The 15,420-nt window shown below is 39.5% G+C and overlaps 3 protein-coding genes across 4 annotated transcripts in view; 1 reads left to right on the top strand and 2 right to left on the bottom strand.

The window, feature by feature from the left end:
• LOC118560799 (gastrula zinc finger protein XlCGF57.1-like) overlaps nt 1–15,362 on the bottom strand; it is a 27,975-nt gene extending 12,613 nt beyond the window's left edge. Inside the window, exons 1-2 of the mRNA XM_036132309.1 lie at nt 15,195–15,362; nt 2,285–3,860 (exon numbers count right to left, since the gene is read on the bottom strand). Of these exons, the coding sequence (XP_035988202.1) occupies nt 2,314–3,860; nt 15,195–15,258 (1,611 nt within the window). The 5' untranslated portion in view covers nt 15,259–15,362 and the 3' untranslated portion in view covers nt 2,285–2,313. The remainder of the gene's footprint in view (nt 1–2,284; nt 3,861–15,194) is intronic.
• LOC110367769 (zinc finger protein 239-like) overlaps nt 1–15,420 on the top strand; it is a 577,202-nt gene that overhangs the window by 139,789 nt on the left and 421,993 nt on the right. The gene's annotated exons all lie outside the window — the stretch shown is intronic.
• The window catches only part of LOC118560792 (oocyte zinc finger protein XlCOF6-like), a 27,160-nt gene extending 11,740 nt beyond the window's left edge, over nt 1–15,420 (bottom strand). Inside the window, exon 1 of the mRNA XM_036132260.1 lies at nt 15,361–15,420. The gene's annotated coding sequence lies outside the window, so the exon portion shown is untranslated. The remainder of the gene's footprint in view (nt 1–15,360) is intronic.

Below are 15,420 nucleotides of genomic sequence, written 5' to 3'. Positions count from 1 at the left end.
GTCAATAATGGCACAAAATCTGATACTTTAATAACCTCACACAAGCTCTTGTCATGGAAAAAATGATTATCAAGACATTAACTCTTAAGTTATTTCATGTTTTTCAAATAACTCTCGTACTGTGAGGTATTGTCTGTTGCCCAATCGGCTTTGATATTGGGACAATAGTTGAAAGAGTGATTCTGTACTGGCATTATATTAACAGCAAACACTGCACACATTAAAAAAGTGACAACTTCTCTTCAAAAACAAAAAATATTATCAAAAATAGATGCACAACCAGATAACACCATGAAATAATATTTAAGTGAATTAACCATATAGCTCAATCAAAAGCTCTTACTTATTAGGCTTGTGGAACTAAACTACAACTACCGAGCAAAATTAAGACAAAAGAAACTACAGAATAATGGACCTTACCAGAGGGGCCGCTTTTCATTGGCTGATGCCCATTCTACGTCATAGAGTGGCTACAACGTTCGAAGAAGTCTCACAAACACAAGCTAATGTAGTGCTAGACTACTGCTGTACTAGCATACCGGCATAAAGTTTTCGAGTTAATAATCGAAAAATAATAAAAAATAATGGTTCTCCATTGCCAGTGGGGTATCTGTACTGGTGATGTCAGATATCCTGATCGTATTTGTGGTGGGAAAATTCACAGATTTCCAAAATCAGGTGCAGAATGCCGAGCTTGGATCAAAGCTTGTGCACGACCACATGAGCAGCTCAACCTTCGTAGGATCAACAAGAACAAGGGAGTGTGTGCTGGTGTAAGTATTATAAATTTGCTTTAATACTTAAAGCAAATTTATAATACTTATTGCTTATTATTTATTTATTTATTAGCATTTTGTCGGCAGGGGATGGGCCAACAGCGTCCCATCCTTATCCGACACCAGCAGACGGAGCGCGAGTGCATAAAGCTAGGCGCGCACCAAAAAGAGCATCGGAAAGTGCAAGTAGGCAGGACAGCAAAGACAAGAGACCATCGATTAGAGCAGAGAGCTTGTTAGTACACACAATTTGGACGAAACTGTTCCTCGTGTTAGCCACTCTAGCACCAAGTACAGCGTATCAGGCTAGCCACACAAACATTTGCCAACAAACCACAGGAATTATCCACGGATTTCAAAAGTAACAGACAAAACGATGAATGCACAACTTACCCAGCCTTGCAAGAACAATAGGCATCAGTTATCTTGTCCACATCTATATTAATGCTGAGGGAGTGAGGGTCTGCCGTTTTCCTCATCGACCGATAGCATTTTGCTGTGACCTGCACAACTTTGGAGGCATCGCGTGGCTCAAATACCTTTAACTCATCCAAAAATGATGACATGAACTTGTTAATTCCTCTTTCCATTGTTGTCGATGATATTTTTTCAAAATCAGGCAGAAATGACGCACTAATCGAGTCAGGAATACTCCGCAAAGAATCAGTCCAAGTGGAAACCGCCATGTTTACATAGAAACTTCCGTAGAATTAAAGCGCTGCGAGGCTTTGTTTGTGAGACTTCAGAATTTTAGGTCAGTTGTGGGCGGAGCTTGGTAAGGTCCATGTAGGCAACACACAAAACAAAAAGACAAAAACAGTTGAAAACCATCACCATAAAATGATTCAATGAATTTAGTATTTACTGAAGATTTAAATTAGCAGACCGAAGTTCATCTTTAAGATTCTGTAAGGAGGTTAAAATAGCTTTACTAATTAAGAACATCTGGATGTGTTCAACATATTCACAATGCAACTCAGTAAGATAAAAAACATTATTTGAGGAACATTTCGAAGAATGATTTGCTAAATAATAAAATATGAATATAAATCAACTACCTTTAGGACAGAAATAATTAGACTGAAATTGGTAACTTGACATGGTAGAAGGTGGTGTAAGGAGAGATGACCAGGTGTTGTACCGGAGCACATCAGGTCACGCACACCTTAGCTTCATGGCTTTCTCTTAAGTTACACAAAATACCACTCATTTATGTTATGTTACCTACTCATGCTGTATAAACACTCGTACCATAATTGGACAATCATGGAGTGAAATCAAAACAAACGTAATGTTTTGTAAAAAGGTTGTTAGCTGGGCTTTTAGCAACTAAGGCTACAACTTGTTCAGGGCTTATTTTGAGGACTTTCTGCTATATATGATGTAATCAGCAGACCAGCAAACAAACATAAATGTCCCATCAGTGTTTTACAACCTTCATGACACTAGTTTAATTTATCACATAAGAACTCTCACAGTTTAAGAACTTTAAACAAAACCCGACAGACATTAGAATAGCTTTGTTTCAAGGATCTGGCTAGGTTTGTTTCCGAGGCTTCTCCCCTGTGTGAGTTCTAATGTGATAAGTGAAACTACTTCTATTACTGTAACCTTTCCCACAGGTCACACATGAATAAGGCTTCTCACCTGTGTGACTTCTCATGTGACGTACCATATTAGAATTGCCTGTAAAACTTTTTTCACATATCTCACATTTGAAAGGTTTCTCACCTGTGTGAGTTCTCATGTGACTTACCAAACTAGTTTTCCTTGTAAAACTTTTTTCACATATCTCACATTTGAAAGCTTTCTCACCTGTGTGAGTTATCATGTGACTTACCAAACTTGGTTTTCTTGTAAAACGTTTTTCACATGTCTCACATGTGAAAGGCTTCTCACCTGTGTGATTTCTCATGTGATAAGTAAGATTACTTCTACAACTGTAACTTTTTTCACAAGTCACACACGAGAAAGACTTTTCCATTGTGTGAGATTTCATGTGAATGTTTAATGCGTTTTTTTGTCTAAAAACTTTAACACAGGTCACACCTGTGAAAGGCTTTTCACCTGTGTGAGTTGTAATGTGATAAGTTAGACCATTTCTACTACTGTAACTCTTTCCACAGGTCACACATGAATAAGGTTTCTCACCTGTGTGAAATGTCATGTGACATAGCAATTGAGATTTTTGTTTAAAACCTTTTCCACAAGTCACACAGGTAAAAGGCTTCTCACCTGTGTGACCTCTCATGTGATGAACCAAAAGAGATTTTGTTTTATAACCTTTTTTACAGGTCTCACATTTGAAAGGCTTCTCACCCGTGTGAGTTCTCATGTGATACGTTAAACTACTTCTATCTTTGTAACTCTTTCCACAGGTCGCACATGTGAAAGGCTTCTCACCTGTGTGAGATCTCATGTGATATTTTAAAAGGCTTGGCAGACTAAAGCTTTTTCCACAAGTCACACAAGACCACGACTTCTCACCCGTGTGAGTTCTCATGTGAATTTCTAAACTGCTTCTATAGGTGAACTTTTTCCCACAGCTCATACATGAGAAAGGATTCTGTGCCTTGTCTGTTCTTGTGTGTGTACTCAAGGGCCTTGATTGAGAAAAGTCTTCATAACCAGTTTTACAAGAATATATATATTGGTCAGAGTGAGGATTCTTCTTACTTTTTAGTTTTGAAATGTCAGCAGTTCTTTTCGGCTGTATGTGCTTCTGCTCTTCTCTCTTTTTTTCTGGTTCCTCATTGTTTCTTTCCTGATCCTGGTTCTCAACTTCTGGGGAGGCTTGAGAGATGAGTTTGTTCCTGCTTTGCTCTGTTTCCTTGGGGAGTCTTTGCACGTTAGAAGAAATCATTAAAATGTCATCAGTCTCGTGTTTCAGGGCAAGTTGCTTTTCAGCCTGACTGATGTAGAGTGGCCTCTCTTCGTGTTTAAACTTTTGATGTTCTTGTTCCTCATTCTCCTCTTTTATCTGCCGAGGTTCTGATTCCTGCTCATCTAAAGTGGAGTTTCTCTCCGGGGTGGAAAGCTCAGAGTGAACGCCTTCACCAGTAGAGAAGCAAGAATTTTGGGGATCTGGAAAAAAAACGATGAAAGAAGGCTTAGAAATGTAAGTCAAAGACTATATATATATATATATATATATATATATATATATATATATATATATATATATATATATATATATATATATATATATATACATATATATATGCCCCCCCCCCTCCGCCGGTCATCCACACAAAACTTGTTCCGGCCGCCAACTCACTGTCTCGCCTAAGCAAATAGACCAGTTCATTGTTATTGTTTTGATCCGGGGTTTTCGCGCAAGCGCGCCGGACTGGTAGGCAAAAGGCGAACACAATTGCAGACGCAAACAAAGGAAACGACGAGTTCTCCACGTATTTTTCTTCTTTAGGTAACGTACTACAAGATCGTTTTAAGAGTAAGTTGATGGTTGATGGTATCAGATTGCCAGATCCACACAGCAAAAGCCTGAAGGGACGGAGCGAGTCTGTGAAATGCTGGCCAAGTGTTCCGTAATCCGACATATACAGCTGGCTTATAAACACGCAGGCCAGTACAGACGAGAGAGCATGAAAGCCCCTGAAACCACTGGACGGCTACAATTATTTTATATCGGGACATAGACACCAGCAATCCCCGCGACGCCATGAGGGATTAAGCGGGTCAGAAAATGGATGGATGGATGTTCAGACATGTTTGTGTAACATACGAAAGCGGAGTCGGACACAGAAAGCGCCTCAGCAGAGAGGAAGACCTGCCACCAGTAGGTTAAAAAAAACATTGTTCACTACGGATTATTTTGGTGTTTTTGTCTTATTAATCCTTTTCACAGACTCATGCCAGAGGGTTTGCATACATTGTACATGTACGTATATTATTATGAAACAAACGTTTACGTCTTGACTTAAGTATATATCCTAATTTTTTATTTATATAATGATTTAAGTAGAACAATGACTAGTGCAAAATTAAGTTGTATTTACCGGAGATGAAGTGTAGACTGCAAATTCTGTCGTGGTATGATGGCTCCCCCAGTCGATTGGGATTGTCGGCCTGCGTCCTTTTCATTGAAATTATCCATTTCTTTCGTCTTTCTTCGTCGTTCGGAAAGCGACAGAAACGTACACCCAACGATTTGGAATGCCTCTGTGTGCAACCGGCAGCACAACAAGTAGTAGGAATTGTTTAGAATCCAAAAATAAACTAAAACCACGCTCTAATTCACCCGTTTTGTCATAGTAGTAGACGAGAACAGTACTGTTTTTGCCTACCCGCGGGACCCGGATGTAGCGCGGACGTCACACGTGAACTGGTCTATAACAACCCTAACGACTCCTAATTACAGAGGAGTGGACCAGTTTCAGTTCAATCTGCTGGCATAATGACTTTAACGACTGCCCATTACTAAGGGGTGGACCTGTTTCTGTTGAATTTGCATGTTATCTAAGCCATTACAAGGCCTTTGTTGGGTTGTAGTATAATGCTTGATACTCCACATTACTACAGACTTTTGAATTGAGAAAGTTTCCTGGATAGGAAGTGAAACGTTTTCAACTACGGAAAACAAGTCCAGTTGCTTTGTTTTTTACTTTTTTTGGAACAACATTAAAGGACTAATGTCTCAGCAGGATCTGGAAAAACTAATCCATGCGTCTATTTTTAGTCAAATTGATTACTGCAATGGTGTTTTCGCAGGTGTGCCTAAAAAGTGGATCAGACAGCTGCAGCTGATCCAGAACGCTGCTGCCCGCGTCCTCACTAAGACTAAGAACGTAGAGAAGATCACCCCAGTTCTAAAGTCATTATACTGGCTCCCTGTATCTCAGAGAATAGACTTTAAAATACTTCTGTTAGTCTTTAAATCCCTGAATGGCTTAGCACCTAAATACATCACAGACTTGTTACCACGCGTGACCTGGTCTATTCCTGCGGGAAACACTGCCTTCCGCATGTCAGCTTTGTTTTTTTCCGCATTTTCCTTTTTCCAGCCAGCCCCTTTCTTCCTGTTTGAATCCGAGGCTGGGCTGACAGCGAGGTTATTGGCGCATTATCGCCACCTACTGTTCTGATTCAAACCCCTACACCGCAGCAGCAACAGACCTTCACAAAATAAAAGCATGTGAGCAACATGCATTAATGCGCGATAAAGTAAATATCGCCGTTAATAGTCTAAGGAATTAACGCAAAATGAACGCGTTAACTTGCCCAGCCCTAATATATATATAAATAAATATATATATATATATATATATATATATATATATATATATATATATATATATATATATATATATATATATATATAAAGAAACTCTGGAAACCTGTTTAATATGGGATTTAAATGACATGTCTTGGTCAAAAATAACACCAAGATTTTTTACTTTATTACCAGAGGCCAAGTTAATGCCATCCAGATTAAGTGATTGATTAAGAAGTTTATTTTTTGAGGACTCTGGTCCAAAGATTACAACTTCTGTCTTGTCAGAATTTAAATGCAGAAAATTTAAAGTCATCCAGCTTTTGATGTCATCAAGGCATGACTGCATTCAAAGTAATTGATTGGATTCATCAGGATTTATGGACAAATATAACTGAGTGTCATCAGCATAACAGTGGAAATTAATCCCATGTTGTCTGATAATTTTGCCAATCGGAAGCATATATATAGTAAAGAGAATTGGTCCAAGGACTGAACCCTGTGGTACTCCACAGGTGACCCTAGAGTTTGAGGAAGATTTATTATTTACATGAACAAACTGGAATCTGTCCGACAGATAAGATTTAAACCAGCCTAATGCTTTCCCCTTAATCCCTACAGTATGCTCAAGTCTTTGTAGGAGAATATTGTGATCAACTGTATCAAATGCAGCACTGAGATCTAACAGGACAAGTACAGACACAAGTCCATTATCTGAGGCCATGAGAATATCATTAGTGACCTTCACCAGAGCTGTTTCAGTGCTATGATGAGCTCTGAAGCCTGACTGAAACTCCTCAAGTAGGTCATTACTTTGTAAATGTTCACAAAGTTGATTACTTGTTGTGTCTCTGCTCTGTCTTCTGTAACCCCCCAGTCGGTCAAGGCAGATGACCGTTCATACTGAGCCCGGTTCTGCTAGAAGTTTTTCCTTCCCGCTAACGGGTGTTTTTTCTTTCCACTGTCGCTTCATGCTTGCTCAGTATGAGGGATTGCAGCAAAGCCATGTACAATGCAGACGACTCTCCCTGTGGCTCTACGCTTCTCCAGGAGTGAATGCTGCTTGTCGGGACTTTGATGCAATCAACTGGTTTCCTTATATAGGAGCATTTTTGACCAATCTGTATAATCTGACCCAATCTGTATAATATGATTGAACTTGACTTTGTAAAGTGCCTTGAGATGACATGTTTCATGAATTGGCGCTATATAAATAAAATTGAATTGAATTGAATTAGCAACTACTTTCTCAAGAATTTTAGATAGAAAAAGAAGATTAGATATAGGTCTGTAATTTACGAACTCATCTTGATCAAGAGAAGGTTTCTTAAGTAAAGGTTTAATAACAGCTACTTTAAAAGCCTGTGGTACATATCCATTTACTAAGGATAGATTAATAATGTCTAAAATAGGGCCACTGATCAAAGGGAATATCTCCTTAAACAACTTGGTTGGGATTGGGTCTAACATACAGGTAGAAGGTTTAGATGAAGCTAAAATTTTAGATTGCTCAGAAAGCTCTACTGCTTTTAAACAATTCAGACACTGCGCAGGTTCTAAAGATTCCTCCAACGCTGCCTCACTTACTGAGGATGAGGTAATCATGTTTGGGAGGATGCTAATTATTTTATTTTTAATGGCATCAATTTTATTTATGAAGAATCCCATAAAGTCATTACTGCTAAGAGCCAAGGGAATGGATGGATCAACGGAGCAAGGACTCTGAGTAAGTTTGGCAACTGTACTGAAGAGAAATCTAGTATTATTTTTATTCTCTTCAATTAATGATGAAAAATATGCTGCTCTAACTCTGCAAAGGGTCTTGTTATACAACAATAGACTGTCCCTCCAGATTAGGTAGGATTCCTCTTGGTGTGTAGAACGCCATTTTCTCTCCAGTTTCCTAACATTGTGCTTCAAGGAATGCAGCTCTGAATTAAACCATGGAGCCAGCTTCCTGTGAATAATCACCTTCTTTTTCAAGGGAGCTACATTGTCTAATGCAGAACACAATGAGGAATTCACACCGTTAACAAAGACATCTATTTGTGAATTGGAAGAAACAACATTGCTGCTATCTGCAGGGTATTTCTGCAATACTGACGACATTAAGAGGGGGACAGACTCTTTAAAGTTTGATGCAGCATTGTCCGATAAAGATCTACTGTAATGGAAGCCTCTTTTGGGAGTGGAAAACTCAATTAGATTAAACTCAAATGTTATTAAAAAATGATCAGATAGGACAGGGTTGTGAGGAAATACTGTTAATTCCTCACAATCAATGCCATATGTCAGTACAAGGTCTAAAGTTTGGAGCCAAGAGTGCATCGGTTTATGCACATTTTGAGCAAAGCCAATTGAATCTAGGATAGTTTTAAAGGTTACACTAAGGTTATCACATTATGTGTCAACATGAAGGTTAAAATCTATGGGGTAAGATAGCTTTCTAAATAGATTTGTACATAAAAGGATAGTTGTGTCCATATCAGTCAGAAGTTGTGCATAACAAACATTTGTAAACTCATAATAATTTAAATCACATTCAAAAGATACAACATACGGTTTAAATAGTTACAACTTCAATAACTAATAAATACAAATTTCAAGTTTAAATTTGTGCTTTACTCTTTATGAACACAAACAGCAGCGGCTGCTTGAGAATATGGATTTTTCTTTGAGAATAGTTAGTGCGTAATTTTAATAAAAAATCCGACGTTGAGCGTCTGTGCCAACTGGTAGGTTTTTTAAGATTTACAGCCTATTTCCTACTTTTATCTTTAAAAAACAACAACATTGAGGATGGTATTAAACATGTGATCACGTTGAAATTGTGACTATTTATCTGTAAAGAATTAAAATGAAAACATAATTTTTATAACAGTAAAGGGAGTAGGGTTAAGCTACTTTGTTGCACCTACTAACCTTCACAGCATTGTTCATTAAGGAAAAGTTATTTCTGTCTGCCCACCTTTACAATGATTAATCTATAAATTGTTTGCAGTTAGTTCAGTTAATTCTTTCAGTAAAATGGTAGAAATACCAGAGAAGGGAAGCCATTTGTTACATTTACTACTATATTAATCTGCATGTTAACCACATATAGTTTTATGGTCTAAAAAGGTGAGAATTGAAAAAACAATTATGGTAACATTTGGCATTTTTTTTATTTACAGTAAGAAACAGAAACAAAAAATGTGAGGATAAACACTTCTGTGCCGATCCTCCAAATATTTTTTAATGAAGGGGACCTGAAACCAGCCTTCAGGCTAAGAAGGGCCACCATCGTCCTCCTCCTTCAGCTGCTGCCCATGGTCTCCATGAATGGCCACAGGAGATAGAGGTGCTGGTGACCCTCTGCTGGCTGGCCTGCGGTGCATCCTATAGGGAAACAGCTTGGCAGTAAGACCTCTTACCTTCTTGTCCTTAAATAGAGCCAACAATGACACACAATTGATACATAGATTATATAAATTGGATAGAAGATTAAGACAGATCAGCATATTACCTAAATTACAAGTTAATTTTATATTTGGTACAGGTCAAGTGGAGGCACGCTACAACAGACACCACGCCAAGGCTGATAAACATCGTTGAGCGCGCCTTTGGTGATCTGAAGACACGGTGGCGTTCCATCTTCTTAAGGGTGCTGGAGGTCCGCCTGACGTTTGCCCCAAAAGTAATCGCCGCCTGCTGCATCATCCACAATATTAGTATAGAGGCAGGTGACCAGCTAGATGAGGAGGACGAGGAGGTTGACCCAGAGGAGGATGACCATCCCGCGGCTGAAGACAGGAGGCTGCTCCAGCTGGCTGCATGTTTAAGTGAACATGACTACACCTGACCTAATGTAGATCAGTTCTAGTCATGTACACGTGCTGCTTCATTTCATTTTTTTCACTACCTGGAAAAATACATAAAATAATCAGTAAATTAATTTCCATTCCAACTATTTTTAATTGTATGTTTGTAGGTGTTGTCTATTTGTATAAGATGTTAATAGAAGTTATTTCTTTGTTTTAAACCACGTTAGTAACTGTTAATTTGTTGAATATGTTACACCTTCATTCTGTTCCAAAGTTAAAACATTTGTCTAAAATAAATATCTGTATTTTTTTCATATATTGTTACTATTGTTTTCTTTCCCTCTTTCTTATCTCGATTATTCGTGCCCTCACTCAGAGGAAACTCACTTAGATAGGAAAAACATTTATAGAATTTATTTATAGATTTATTTATAGATTTTATATTAGGGCTGGACGATATAGAAAAAAGCATATTGATAAAAAAAATGCATATTGATGGATAGATAATTATCAAAAAGATTTAAAACCTGGCTCTTATAATATTGCTAAATGACCTACTTTTAATATATCACACACAAACACTCAATCCCAATTTAATTCTTATTTAACCAACATTTTTAATTATAACTGATTTTTTTTTTTTATGAAAAATGACTTAACTTAAGAGACCTGGGTGATGTTATTAAATACTGACAAAGAATAAACTAAAGTGACCAGCGCTGTTAGAGAAAAACTTGCAGCCCGGAACTTTTTTATCGCGGATCATGAGTGGCGAGTAATTGTCTGAAGCCAGGTTTTTCATGTCCATCACTATGAAGCATGTTACTGCATGCGTGATGTCCTTACGCCGCCAGGACGCTTTGTCATTTTATCACAAAGAACGGAGCCCAGAAGCTGCTATACCTGCTTTCTTTTGGAAGAACTTCCATAAGATTCCTAAGAAGATGACGCGCAGCAGCGGCGGGGCTGACACAGCTCTCGCTGCTGCGGCAGTGAGCGGCTTACGTGATGAAACAAGTTGGTTGCGTTACCAGACTCTGTTTTTACCGGTTCCTTGCAAATTTTACAGTTCACTGTGGTTTATTTCAGTCAGGCTGGCGAACAAGTAAAACCCCGTTTTGGGACAATTTCCTCCGCCGCTCCTTGCTGCGACATATTCACATGCTCTGTGTTGTGGTTTGAGAGGGCGGCGCTTAGTGACGGCGTGCCTGGGTCCGCGATTACGATTGGTCGAGAGGAAGCAGTGACTGTAGCCTCAACTAATATAGGCTAAGAGGAAGGAAGGAAAACTGTCTCTATAACCAACTTTTATCGACCCTTTTTTCCCCTTATTGTGCCACACGTCTTTCGACTGATATATATTGTTATTAAATTATGGTCCAGCTCCATTTTATATGCTGCTGTCATTCTTTGGAGACATTTACAATTTATTCCAGCAATTATTGAGTTAATAAAGCAACACCCGTCAGCCTGATAAACACAAAACAAATAAATCACTCTTTTTTTTAAATTACGCACTAACTCTGTAAACAGGCCACGTAGGGAAGCTTAAAAGTATAATGTTCTCGCCTCAAACGATCTGAAAACGTACTTTTGAACAACAGCAGCAGAAAAGGGAATGTTTAACTTACCACTGTGAGCTCTGCGCTGTCTGGAATGAAGCTGCAGCCGCGTTGCATTCAGAGACGGTCAGTCTGAAGAGCGCATGCGCGGCTCCTATCTTCGCACTCTTTGCTCCATTAACCAGCCTTGGAAACCGTGACGTCAGACCACTGTTGTGAATTCGTATTCTCAAAGAAAAAAATCCGTATTCTCAAGCAGCCGCTGCTGTTTGTGTTCATAAAGAGTAAAGCACAAATTTAAACTTGAAATTTGTATTTATTAGTTATTGAAGTTGTAACTATTTAAACTGTATGTTGTATCTTTTGAATGTGATTTAAATTATTATGAGTTTACAAATGTTTTTTATGCACAACTTCTGACTAATATGGACACAACTATCCTTTTATGTACAAGTTTATTATGGAACCGCTTTTACCCCATAAAAATCCCCCACTATAATAACCTTGTCAGTGTTTAACACCAAATCAGATAAATAGTCTGACAGCTGATCCAAAAACTGAGTTTAAGGGCCTGGTGGACGATACAAAACAACAAACACAAGAGGTTTTATTGCTTTGCAGTTTGGATGAGGGAAACTGAGGGTTAAATGTTCAAAAGAACTTTAATTATTAATTGACCTGGGACTAATTAATAAATCAGACTGAAAGATGGTTGCCACTCCTCCTCCTCTTCCCATAGATCTGGGAATGTGGAAATTTGAATAATTGGAGGGAGTTGACTCATTTATACTAACGTAGTCCTCTTGTAGCCAGGTTTCTGTGAGACACAATAAATCAATCTGATTATCAGAAATCAATTCATTAACTAACAAAGTCTTTGGAGGGAGAGACCTTATATTTAATAGACCACATTTAATTGTTTTATTTTTAGGTTCAAAGTGATCCATATGGATTTTTATTAGGTTTTTATGATTTGTTCCTTTTAGATCAGTTTTTGATCTCTTAAGTTTTGGCCGTGGGAAAGACACCGTCTCAATAGGATAATGGGTGGGTAACAGTACAGAAGCTGCAGAGAGGTGTGTTAAACTACGGCTCTGCTTCCTGGTCTGGACCCTGGGTTGTCAGCTTTTAGGAGAACTAATAAATCCGGCCAGATTCCTAGAAAGAAGAGCTGCACCATCCAAAGTGGGATGGAAGCCGTCTCTCCGGATCAGACCAGGTTTTCCCCAGAAAGTTCTCCAGTTATCAATGTAGCCCACGTCGTTTTCAGGACACCACCTAGACAACCAGCGGTTGAATGATGACATGCGGCTAAACATGTCATCACTGGTCAGATCAGGCAGGGGACCAGAGAAAATTACAGAGTCCAATATTGTTCTAGAAAACTCACAAACCAAAGCAACACCAACTTTGGTGACCTCTGATCGGCGTGACCGGGTGTCATTACCGCCAGCGTGAATAACAATCTTACTGTATTTACGCTTATCCTTAGCCAGCAGTTTTAGGTAGGATTCTATGTCGCCCGTTCTGGCCCCTGGCAGGCATTTAACTATGGTCCCTGGTGTCTCTAGTGCCACGTTTCTGACTATTGAGCTGCCAATCACCAGAGTCGGCTTCTCAGCGGGTGTGTCGCTAAGTGGGGAAAATTTCTTAGAAACGCAGACGGGTCGGTGGTGACCTGGGGGCTGGAATCTAGAGCTATGCTTCCTACGAACTGTCACCCAGCCGGCCTGGTTACCCGGCTGCTCGGGTGCTTCTGGAGGACCGCTACGTGAAGTTACTCTAGGTCTATGTGGCTCTGTGCTAGCAAAGGGGCGGCTATCAGCTGGTTTTTCCATAGCACGGAGCCGGGTCTCCAATTCTGATACCCTCGCCTCCAAAGCTAGAAAAACACTATATTTATTACAAGTACCATTATCACTAAAGGAGGCAGCCAGGTCATGGTCAATCCAAAAAAAAGTAAAAAACAAAGCAACTGGACTTGTATTCCGTAGTTGAAGACGTTTCGCTTCCTCTCCAGGAAACTTTCTCAATTCAAAAAGTCTGGAGTAATGTGGAGTACCAAGCATTATACTACAACCCAACAAAGGCCTTGTAATGGCTTAAATAACATGCAGATTCAACAGAAACAGGTCCACCCCTTAGTAATGGGCGGTCGTTAAAGTCATTAAGCCAGCAGATTGGACCGAAACTGGTCCACTCCTCTGTAACGAGGAGTCATTAGGGTTGTTATTGGCCTGGCCTAAAGGAACAATGTTTTGATCCCCCGTATGGGGGGAAGAATTGAGGTGATGATTGGCTGGAATTAATTCTATAGCTGTGTTGTAAGTTTTTGAGAGTTGGAACCTAAGGCCTCCTCCTCTGTTTAAGGTTGGTTTTTCTCTCTTAACGTAGATGGCTTCCTTCACATCCCTTTCAAACCATCTGTCTTCTTTGTCCAAAATGTGAACATGTTGGTCCTCACAGAGTGTCCTTTGTCCTTAAGGTGTAGGTGGACAGCAGAGTCTTGACCTGAGGAGGTAGCTCTCCTGTGTTGAGCCATGCGTCTGTGGAGAGGTTGTTTGGTTTCTCCAATATAAAGATCAGAACATTCCTCACTGACTGAACTGCAGACACCACTCCGCTCATCTTAGGTTTGGGGGTTTTGTCCTTGGGATGCACCAGCCTCTGTCTGAGGGTCCTGTTTGCTTTGAAATGTTCTGGGATTTTGCTAGCGCCCTGTTACCACGCCAAAAAAGCAAACCGTGTGAAACACAAGGAGTTCCCAAGCGCGATGTGCAGCAACAGAAAATGTTTTAAAAGTGCTTATGTGTTGGAAACAGATGTTAAAGCAGAGAGATTAAAGATAAAAGCGAGAGAGTCTGGAGCAACAAACCGCAGTTCACACCGTGACAACAGGAAGTGACACAATACGCCTTACCGCAAACAGGAAGTTCAATGTATCTGTTTTCCAACAACAGGCCTTGATGAATTAGGTAATTATAACCAGTTTCAGCAGAATTAAAGTCTTGAGCTTTTTTACAGAGAAGGAAGTTTTAGTTGATGGAAAACTGGATGTAGAAGCACATCTGGTTTATTGGATAAAACAGTAACCTGGAGGATTATGAAGAGTTAATAAACAGAGATTAATTAATATGAGCAAGAACTGATCAGAGTAATTCATAGTGTTCCTGTTCCCTCTGTAGCTACATCAGAATTATGGAAAACACTAAATTACTAAAAAATCCTATTGATGGTTTAGATTTGATGAATGAAAAATGTAAAACCAGATTAATACATCTAATTAAAACCACACAGCCTGGGCTTTAACAGCTAAAATGCTGAATTCATGTAAAGAAGGAACAAGTGGTGCTAAGAACACAGTTCCTAGGCTTTAGCTACTAAAGAGAAAGAAGAAGTGGTGAAAAGTGTAAATTGTCCTTTAAAGGAGCTCAGCAGGCCTAGATTAATGGATGCAAAGAACTATTGTTGGTGTAATAAAGCAGAAAGAAGAGAGCAGATGTTTTCTTGTTGTGAGGCCCTGGAGAACTGATGGCAATCTCTCCATGATCTCCTGGCCACATCCATCAACACAGAGCTGAATAATGTGGGGGGAATAAATGTGCTAGAGCTATTTCTGGCAGCTCTGATTGGTTGATGGATCATTGTGTGTGAATTTTAGCAGCTCTTCTTTGTTCTGATGAGCTTCTTTGATCAAGAAGCAGAAAGAAGGAAAGCCGTTGGTGAAGCAGCTCTTTCTGTCGGATAGCGAGTTCAGCATGGAGCCAAACAACTTTCCTCTGATCAGTAAAACCTTAGTAGCTTAGCTGCTGTTTCCTACCTATTCGCTGTAAGATTATCAGGGGGATCCGGCTGAAATCCAGCAGTCTGCGCTCATCCTCCATCTCTTCCTCCGGCTCCACCAAGACTTCTTTCAACTCCGTCAATCTTTCTTCAGCAGCACTTTCTGCTCGTTGCTAATCTCTCTCTGGGGCTCAACCCAACACCTTTTCACCACAGACATTCACACGTTGCCCTAAAGCACCACAACCCGCCATCAAACCAGC

Source organism: Fundulus heteroclitus, unplaced genomic scaffold (assembly GCF_011125445.2).
Source record: "Fundulus heteroclitus isolate FHET01 unplaced genomic scaffold, MU-UCD_Fhet_4.1 scaffold_49, whole genome shotgun sequence".
In the NCBI taxonomy this organism is placed as follows: domain Eukaryota; kingdom Metazoa; phylum Chordata; class Actinopteri; order Cyprinodontiformes; family Fundulidae; genus Fundulus; species Fundulus heteroclitus.
The sequence above is the reverse complement of the archived record's forward strand: the minus strand, read 5'-3'. Positions and strand labels throughout refer to the sequence as shown.